Source organism: Aplysia californica, unplaced genomic scaffold (genome assembly GCF_000002075.1).
Source record: "Aplysia californica isolate F4 #8 unplaced genomic scaffold, AplCal3.0 scaffold00216, whole genome shotgun sequence".
In the NCBI taxonomy this organism is placed as follows: domain Eukaryota; kingdom Metazoa; phylum Mollusca; class Gastropoda; order Aplysiida; family Aplysiidae; genus Aplysia; species Aplysia californica.
The window spans coordinates 459,969-470,474 of NW_004797486.1; the positions used below are offsets into that span (position 1 = coordinate 459,969).

A 10,506-nucleotide genomic window follows, 5' to 3' on the forward strand; every position below is an offset into this window, starting at 1 on the left:
CTTATCTAGTATAACCAGAGAATTTTGGAAAAAGTGTGAGGGCCATGTCAAAGCAACAGAGGAAAGATACTGGATAAATGATGGCTTAAATTTCCCTAAGCAGCCTAGTGTAGTCATTAACCTGATTGACGATACATCTGATTCTGAATAATTGGTGAATGTTTAAATGTGTCCCGTAGATCTGTCACTATCTCTCCTTTGGTTTGTCTGTCTGTCTGTGTAACCATCAATGTCGCTTCAGATAATGGTTATGAAATTTGTTCAGAACGGGCGACGCCTATGAACATCCGAGAAACTAGCAATTTGTCCAACTTTCAGCACGTGATTACTGTAAAACTTGTCTTGAATTAGTAATGATACATCGTAATTAATTAACCAGCCACAATTTCGGAAAATTGATTGCATTTCCCAGTGGATGAGATGGAAACTAAGCTCTTCCCAAAATATGAAGGTGAACAGTTGGATAGTCTTGGAGATATCCTGTGTCAAACATCGGCAATATTTTTGTTACAAGCTATAGATCTAGAGGTCATTGCTGTGACATCACCCACGTAAACTCCCTTTGGCTGTGTGCCGAAATCTTCCGAAATGCACCGAAATCTAACGAAATCCTAGTACTTAATTGCTTCCCTTGGTAAAATTGAGTTTTGCGAAATTGTGTCATAGCAGCTTTAATATTATACACTTGTTACTTGTTTCTGGGTCCATAAATATCGTCACCTTCCCGATACACTTTGGCAGGTGTTTTTTATTGTAAATCTTGTTTTATTTTTGCCATTATGTGTGGTTTGGTGCGTCATAGATCTAGTCACTGCTCAAGTTTGATTTAGCTAAACCGTGTGGTCTAGTTTGAGGTCCTGTCCCTTTTTTTTTTTTTTTTTTTTTGGTAAGTTTTTTTTTTTTTTTTTTTTTTTTTTTGGGGGGGTAATTGTTTTACGGCGCTTGCAACTGTATAAGGTCATACAAGCGCGCGGGACACATTAAACATTTTCAGTTGGAAGGAAATTTTGGATTTTGCCCGGGAGGCGACCGAAGCCTACTCTTATCGAAGTTAGACCACCAAGGGATCGTTCACGTGCGCAACTTGCACATGGGACCTCCGTGATTTTCAACGGTCTTGTCCGAGAAGGCTAGGTGTAGATCTTTCCTACCACAAAATCAGGGATGTGGCTGAAAGACAACAGTAAGAAAGAGCCATAGACAGGCTCTAGAAAGAGTCAGGGGCCCAGAGAAGGGGCATAGGAGGTGAAGGGTGGGGTGGGGCATAGGGGGAGAAGAATGGAGTCGAAAGCAGACGACAGAACATTGCTAGAGAGCAGGAAAGGAGGTGAAAGGAGACAATTTTAGAGTAAACAATTTTCCGTCGCTTCCTGGATTCGAACCCGGGACCTTTAAATGAGAGGCGAAGCTCTTCCTCTAGGCCACGAGAGCCTCTGTCTCTTTGTATTCATAAACTGCTATCTTGGGGCCTTCTGTTACGTCTTACCAGGACACTCTTTTTTCATACTCTGTTGAGCATAAATGCATTGTGTGGTACCTCTGTACAGTACTGAAATGGCACCGGGGCTCGGCTGAGGGTGCGATTTTTCAAAACTGGTCTTTTTATTTCTTTGGGGGTTTTTTTGCTGCAATACATGTTTTTTTTCTCATGTAAACAATCTGAATACCATTGTGACTTTCAAGCAAAAACGTCTTATTCGTAGCACCCGTGGGGTTCCAAGAAAGTGATTTTATAGTTAACACTTTTTCACATAAGGTTCTTAAAACATGCGTTCAATAAGCATACTGTTGCGATTTTAAAAAACAACAACAAACGGGCTTGCTTTTAAAAGCGATATTGTCCTAACTTATACACCTTTTAAAACTTGTAGAAACCAAGCATTGGGATTTTTAGTTAGTATTTGTTAAGGGATTAGGTCTGCTAGGACAATTTGGTAAGTCATTGCGCAAAAACTAAGAGACTTTATATTCGATAGATTTAGTTGAATAAATTATATTTGGTCGCTTCTAAGGACAAGCGGGCTAACCCGGATTTCGGGGTTTTCTAGAAATCTTGACCTACACCAAAAAGTGGGCATTGTCCTACCTATAGGAGAAGTTTCGTTTCGTTGGTTTGTATGTTTGCTTGGTTTTAGAGAAAACTCTCCTTGTCTCTTAAAGAAACTGAACACTTTACTTTCAATTTTCTCACAATAGAAAAACATTTTTTGGAATAGCCCCCTTGTGCTAAAAAGCGACCATTTGTCAATAAGTTGCACCACAAATTTTTTACCGCACTATAGTGTGTGTAATGTGCAAAATGGACACAGAAGCATTGATTCATGTGGTTGAAAAAAGAAAATACCTAATGACAAGGGTGGTGAAAACTGCAGATTCATACATTTGATGATAAATGCTGAGTGGACAAACGTTGGTTTCCTTGTATTTCGTCAAGTAGGTAATAGTGCTGTCCACACATTTCGTCTTTGATTTATTCTATGCACCCAATATCGACATCGGGCTTAGAACCGTTTTTGCAACCATGATAACACCAGCCATTGGAAATTACAATATTCGTCCATTGATCTAGAGTGTGGTGTTGAGGAAAATGTGCCAACTTTTTTATATTGTGGTGATTTGGGAAGCACAAACAATTTCAATATATCTGCTTGACCAAAAACAAAATTGACAAAGACCAGACACGTTTCAGTGAACGTTATTGTTTATTCTGGAAAACGTCGTAAAGAAACAAAAGTACCAGCTGCTCAGGCAAAGGAAAAAGGTTCTTATTTTAGATGAACAAAAGTAGAGCCTAATTGAATGATCGATTATGGAAAGGAGTGCCTTGAGCACTGCATGACACTTTGTATTGCTCAGAACTCCTTTGATTAAGTTTTGTATCACTTTGGATTATGTTATTTCACGGACAGAATGGCTCTCCGGCCTCCTGCCCCTCCACCCCCCCCCCCCCCCCCCGGCCGAATCAGGATTCAATACCAATCACGTGATGGTGACTTCACTCAACGTAGCAGATGGAAAAGTTGGCCTGGCAGCCACCTCTCGCCCAGACGTATGGTCCGGTGAAGCCGTAGTTGACACCAGCCACGCAAGGAGGTTTATCTCTGCTCTTCACCTCCATGGAAGAGACGTAGCAGGCTCCGGGCACTTTCTCAGAGAGGTAGGCGTAATTGTCGCTCTTCAGGCTCTTGGTCACACACGTGGCTGGAGAGGGGAAGGGGGAAGAGAAAGAAAATACAAGCGTATGGCTTTAACGCCTAGGTCAACACTATTAGGTTATATAAGAGGCAGGACCTCCAATTCTAACGTCCGTCTCCGATATGACCGAGCTGAATGGCGTGAGAGCCTTGAAAGCTCAACAAAACGACCCAAGTTCACTAAACGCTAGGTCAGGGATGCGAAACTTGGCCACCCATTACATAGTCCAACCTGATTCTAACTGAGCTAACAGAGGTGGAAAGGGGGAGGGAGGGGAGGTGTAAAGAAGTCGGCTGCGCCAGAGAACAGCAACTGCTGGCGTCCTCGTTGCAAGGAAATAGCGACCGGGGAACAGCGAGTAAAATTTTCCTATAATTAGTTTTTGTGGCAGTTTCGCTTACAGTATCGAATACGTTACATTTCGTCCTGATTTTCAATAATCTAAACTCAGTTGAGGTTTTTTTTGTGTGTTGGGGGGGGGGGGGGTTACAGCGCTCGCAATTGCAAAGTCATATGACCGCCAAGGGGTGGGTGTCAACAGAGAAGTTCAAACGGGGAATCAGGCTTACTCTGCTCACCTCTCTAGTCTCAACAGCACAACGTCTGCTCCAACTATCAAGGCACCCCGGATATAACAGGTCACAAGAGAATGACAAACATACACAAAAGAAGTAGAGGAATATGACGATAGTAAGGATGAGGAAAGAAAAAGGAGCAGTTCCCCCTATGTTGCTCCGCACAGTATGAACATGAAAATTCTACTGTGCATAAGAAAATATTAATGTCCTCTCTTTGGGAATGGCCTAAAGACAGCTTCAGCCTATAGCACAGTCCTGATTGGGGAGGGGGGGGTTGAAAGGTTTGATAGAAATCAACAATTCACACACAGGGACAAAAGCTGACTTGTTTGGCAGGGTAATTAAATTGAGACGAAGAATCGAACGAAGATGATCCCACACACGCAGAACACCAGCATGAAAATTGTGCTGTTTACAGTGTATTCAACTAAAATCGAATAGGGTGCGACAAGAATGGCATTTAACTTTGATTTTTTTAAAAGAAGATTTAAGAATAAAACTGTTTTTACTATCAGCAGCTGCTAGAGAAAAGTTTTGTCTTGTTACCTCAATATACATTTCATAACCCACATCCGTTGGAAAAAATGATCGTCGACATGATACACTTTCTGCAAAATTAGACACGTGTCTACTCTACCTAAGGGCACGGGAGTGAAAGAAAAATAGCAAGAAGCAAAACAGACACTTCCAAGAAATAAAAAACGAAACAGACGTAAAAATAGATAGAGCTGTCCGAAAAAAAATCAGAAGAGTTTACTAATCAGAAGATCAAGATTCAGTCAAACTTAAGCACCAACTAGAAATCAATTAAAGCAAACTTTTATCTGAAATGAACATTTTTGCCAAATATGATATTGATATGTGCATGTTATTATTTACCAGAAAGTAAACGCACACCTGAACGTATTAACCTTTAAACAAACGTGCAAAAGGATGCACTTGCTATAACAAAAGCCACAAACAAACTAACGAACTAACGAACTAACAAACTAACGAACTAACTAACTAACTAACTAACTAACTAGCTAACTAACACACAACAAATCTAGCAAACAAACAAACCTCTCAAAGCACAAATAATAAAACAATCAAGAAACAAACGTAGGTGATGGGCAGGTGCTATGGTGTAGTTTGCTCCTTCTTTACTCTCGAATATCTAACGTCCTATCTCTCCTCACACTTTTCTTTGTCAGTTACTCTTTATAGGGTGATAACTCTGATTTTTAGTACCTGTATGATCTTATTGTGTTGCAAGTGCCGTAAAACTCTTACTAAAACGTAAAACAAACAAACAAAATAACGAACGAACGAACAAATAAGCAAACAAACAAACAAAAAACGAATGAACTAACAAGCTAACTAACAAACAAACATACCCCTCAAAGCACAAATCTTCATGTAGCCGCGACAGCCATGTGCCACCCAGACCTCGTTCGTAGAGAAGCCGTAGCCTGATCCGGGCTTGCAATATCCTCCACTCTCGTCTTTGTGCACAGTCATCGACGTGATCCAAGCTGTGGGCATCACTGGCCTGCTGAAGAATTTCCAGCCCCAGCTCTCCAGCTTCAATAGAGCACAATGTGGCTCACGATCTGTAAAATACAGTGTAATTGTATGGGTTTAACGCTCCGATCATTACTATCAACACTATTATACTGTTTAAAAGGTGCCCTCCCCCCTTCCAATTTAGCGTCCATCTCCAAAGACCGAACTGACAAAATGAGTTACTTCTCGAAATCCATAAATGGGGACAGTGACCAAAAATCACAAGGGTCAAATCTGTAGATTTTCTATTGACACCATATGCTTTAAGTATGACATGCCATTTAGATCTATTATTTCCTAATGATGATTTTTCAAAAACTTCACCTATAAGCGCATTGCGTCTACTTCCGTAGGGCTCGAATCCGAAAAGTAACTCATTTTGTCAGCTCGCCTCCATGTTGGAAGCCCTAAAATCTCCACAAGACTATCAGAGTTTAAGAACACTCAGTCTAGGAATCGAACCGGGGCCATCAGTTCCGTAGTCCAGCATGAAACCAACTGAGCTAACTGAGCCCCAGTGCAGTACCTGGGAGGGGGGGGGGAGGGTAGATAGATAGATAGATAGATAGATAGATAGATAGATAGATAGATAGATAGATAGGTAGAAGCACGTTACACTTAAAGACGTCATGCAGGCCATGATTACTGAAACACGGATCGAAAGACAAACAGATGAGGAATAATACCACAATGCTTCACAAAGCGTTATAAAAATAATCGCAAATCTCATCTTTTTCAGAAATGCCACAGTCCTGGCATTGTAAGCTGAGGTGATACTGTCTAGAGTTAGTTAATTTTGAAGCACAATCGAAATTGTCTAAGACGGTCACCCCATTTCGAGGAAAAAGTGGCCGCCTTAAACAGGTGGTCGTCTTAAGTAGGTTTGGACTGATCAAAAGGAAGAATACAGGCCTTTAGTTTCTCAGGTCCCAACCAGAGGCGGTCATACATTTTGAACTACCGAAAGACCTATTAGAGTGTTACCAAAATGGTCAACTTAGGTAAACATTGGAGTGGGAGCGTTTGGATTATTCACAGGACAGGCTAACAATAATAACAAGTGAATGGATTATCAGCTTGCCACCTTGCGTAAGGGGCCGATAATTTCCAAGACGTTTGACGATGAAAGATTTGCGTGGCCTTCCTGGACTGGTTCGCTGTTGGTTGATGTGATACTGGCCGCAGCCGCGTTTGACAAGTTATCGTTGTAAGCAGTAAACTTATAAGAAGAAAAAAAGCTTTAGGGAGAAAATGGAACGTTTTGGGGTTGTTGTTGGGTGTTGTTGTTGATTTGGTTTTTGGGTTTTTTTGGGTTTTTTTTGGGGGGGTGGTGTCTATATTTGATGTCTTTACGCCCTCATCAACACAATTTAGATCATTTAGTAGATGCAGGGCTTTCGACCCTGCGTGTCATGGAAACTACAAGCTGAGAACGATACAACTCCCCATCAGAAAGACCGACATACTTGACACAATTAGTTTCTCCCATCTTAAGAATCGAACTCGAGACTCCTGCGTGCGACAGCGAAGCGCCTAACCCCTATACCATAGACCCTGGTAAATGAAAAGCCGTCGTTTATACAGGTTGTGGTCTTATAATATAGGTGCCCGTCTGGGCCCTGCCGAAATGGAATTCTGTCTAAGATGGAAACCTGTCACACCAGAATCTCCCCCACCCCTTTTCCCATTGATACATTCCTTTATAGTCATCTCTGAAAAACTGATTCCTGTCCAACCCGGAAAGGAAATAAATTCCTTCTCCTCGGAAAGATTTGGCCTGTCCAAGACGGACAATGCTTTGCATGCTCTGTCCTGATTTGAAACTTAACTCCCATGTTTGGTATCATCAACTCCAACCTTTACACCATGCCACCGAGAGAAGGGGGTGCGGCTTGGCGGTAGCTGTTATTCCACCCATGTGAGCCTTGAGCGATGCATCCGAGTGGAGATATAACCATGATCGCTTATGTCTGTTTCAGATCTGGCACTTCATGATGATGGTGAGGACAGCAGAAGAGGTAAAAGTACGTGGAGATGCTGGAGCAGCCTGGCTGCACATGATCTTTACCACAGCATGGCACACTAGAAAAGTACCTACTCGCTGGCAACATGCGATCATAGTGCCAGTATGGAACAAAAGGGACTGTGGAACGTACAGAGGAATACATTGCTTCTAAGTGAGTTACTAAGTCACGTGGGCTAAATGTGCGATAAGGTAGTGGATCAAAGAATGCGACCAAAAGTGGAAATACAATTGAATAAAGCCCAGTTCGGATTCAGGAGGGGCAGAGGATGCGCAGATGCCTTCTTTTAATTGAGACAGATGAGGGAAACAGCAATCAAACACATTAGAGAGCTAAATATAGTTTTCATGGACTAGGAAAAGACTTTCGACCTAGGGAACAAATGTCTGCTGTGGAAAGTGCTGGAGGAATATGGAGTGAAAGGCCAACTCTTTAAAAAAAAGTATCGCTATTATTAGGAGCTAGAGAAGGATGCTTGCTCTCCCTGCCTCTGTTTATTACATGTATGAACAAAGTCATCAGAGAGGTAAATACATAATAACAACACCAGCGCTAATAAAATCCAGTTCAGCTATGTCCAGATCATCTTAAATACAACCCCCCCTCCCCCACCAAAAAACGACTTGTAAGAACATCCAAATTGCCCGAAAGTAAGTGCAAAAAGTACCAGATGAAAATGAGCGTTGCCAAAACAGGAGTAGAGAAAGTCCGAAGAAACCCAGGCCGTTGAAACATCACCATTGGCGGGAATCAACTCAAACAGGTTGGGGGATTTAAATACCTGGGCAGCATAGTAGTTACACTAGGCCTAAGATTGGACAGGAAAATTGAAATGAGGACATCAAAAGCAAATGCAGTATCCTCCCGACTTTCATAACTACTCACCCACAAATTATACTTAGCAACCGACATTTTTTAAAGACAGCTTATCAACAGCATAAATTTTATTTTTCCTTTCAACACTGATTTACCAATGCCAAACGTGGCGGCTAAACGCAGCACATTAATTTTTATAAAAGGAAGATCATTGCATGTGAGATGAAATGCCTCCAAAAATAAAGCAACGTCACTAGGAAGAAGTGCAGAAGAAATAAAACTCCGAAATTAACCGGGATCAAACCGATCATGGAACACATTATAGAACTTCAAAGTATCAAGTGGATTGGCCATCTGATGAGAATGTCCCTCAAATCATCCAGCTGCACAAGCACACAACTCAAACGTCAGAATGCAAGGGCAGGGGCTGCCATGCAATACTTGGCTAGATTGCACTTCCTCTCCCCTCGACACCTAACGATACAAGAGGAAGGATAAATTAAAGCACAGTAATATATGATGATTTTATACTCACTAACACAACCATGAGTGATTGCCACAAACAGTGTAAGGCAGACAGCAACACATAGCAGTTTCATGATGGCCGTCAGTGTATTACACGTCGTTGTCTGAAGAGAAGAAAGTGAGTGAATGGCGCCAGTGACACTTGCTGGAAGCCAGGTTAACTCGTTGTAGAATGCGCAGTGTTTTATAAGCAGAATTAGTGATGCGACAAATTATACTTTTCAGCATTAAAGTTTATTGCTAGTTTAAATATCCGCCACGTATTACGGAGCAGAATAAGCCCGTGGCATGTGCAGTTGTGTATCCTGCAAAAAAAAAAAAAATTAAATGCAAACGATAAAACCAGCAAAATAATAAAATGGAGAAGAATGAGTCGAATCAGCATTCGTCGCCAGCTAAAAATTTCCGATGCCAAAAATGTTTTCCCCCAGTTTCTTATTTCATGGTGTCGGTTGCATGTGCTCGAGAAATATTTTGTAAAAATTCAAATTCTAAATGTTGGAAAAAGCAAGGAAAAATAAAGTTCCTTGCCCACAGGTAGTAAAAAAAAAAAACCGTAAGGGGCTGTTCAAATACAATCTTACACCTGGAAGGGGGGAGGGGTCTTTGGCTCCTGTAAGAAAAGTTTAAGAAAGAGGGGAGAGGGTCTTGAACCAATGTAATATTACACTTTTGTGAGGTGAAAAAATAACAAGGAAAAAAAAAGGTGGCCTTGGTCAAGAAAGGTTGCTTAGGCCACAGAGTGCAGAGGCTACAAGGGATGTGGAAAATATTTTCCAAGCATTGCAACATTGAAGAGGCACATGGCTTTACACAGGATGGAGGAAGTAATGAAGGTGACGGAAAAAGAGGAGAAAGAGCAGGAACAGGACCCAGATTTGGAAAACTTCTCAGCAAATGCTCCTGCTTTTTTTTTTTTTTATTGTTTGACAAAATGATGAACACTGCCTTGATGATAACTAATTTCACTTTTTGTTTTAAGCATAATGATCAGTAATAACAGATACAATGAAATCCTGAGACAGTCAACTTGCTTAAAGTCAACTTTTGCTTAGAGTCAATACCTAAGAGTGGTCCTGTTTCTTACCTTCTTTGTTTAGGTAATTGTATTTCTAATACAGTCAACATTTGCTGTAACTTGTTTTATTAGTAATGAAGGCGCTTTTGACATTGACATGAATCTCACACAATATTTCGCTTGAATAATTTCTGTTATTTTGTAGAGAGTGTAGAACTGGATAATATGTGCATATTGTATTCATCTTTTTCATGGAAATTATGTAAAGCGCATAGAACAATGATTGTTACACGGATTTGCGCGATACAAAAGTCATATTATAATTATTATTATTATTATTATTATTATTATTATTATTATTATTATTATTATTATTATTATTATTATTATTATTATTATTATTATTATTATTATTATTATTATTATTATTAATTATCATTATTATTATTATTATTATTATTACTATTAAATGCTCTTGGACTCGCAACCGTAAGGTCGAGGGTTCGAATCCCGTCAAGGGCCCGACGTTGTGTCCCTGGGAAAGGCACTTTACACGAATTTTCCTCACTTCACCCAGGTGGGAATGGGTACCCGGCTATAGACAGCGAAAGATCTTGTCAGTTTGTTAGTGTTTGAGCGCTTAATCGGCGCTTAATCGGCGCTTAATCGGCGCTTAATCGGCGCTTAATCGGCGCTTAATCGGCTGCTTGCACTGTATGCTTCCCGGGAAGCTGAGAATGTTTCGGAGTGTTCTATGGTCTGCTGGGGTAGTAATATAGTGTAAAGCGCATAGAGCCTGCAGTTG

General features: G+C 40.8%; 1 protein-coding gene across 1 annotated transcript; it reads right to left on the minus strand.

Moving 5' to 3' along the window:
• Positions 1-2,995: 2,995 nt before the first annotated feature.
• On the minus strand, positions 2,996-7,486 carry LOC101851352 (lectin ADEL-like). Its single transcript, XM_035970074.1, has 3 exons — positions 7,417-7,486; positions 5,150-5,365; positions 2,996-3,201 (listed from the first exon to the last, which is right to left on the minus strand). Exons 1-3 carry the CDS (start codon positions 7,484-7,486, stop codon positions 2,996-2,998), a joined length of 492 nt encoding a protein of 163 aa, XP_035825967.1.
• Between the last annotated feature and the right edge of the window lie 3,020 nt (positions 7,487-10,506).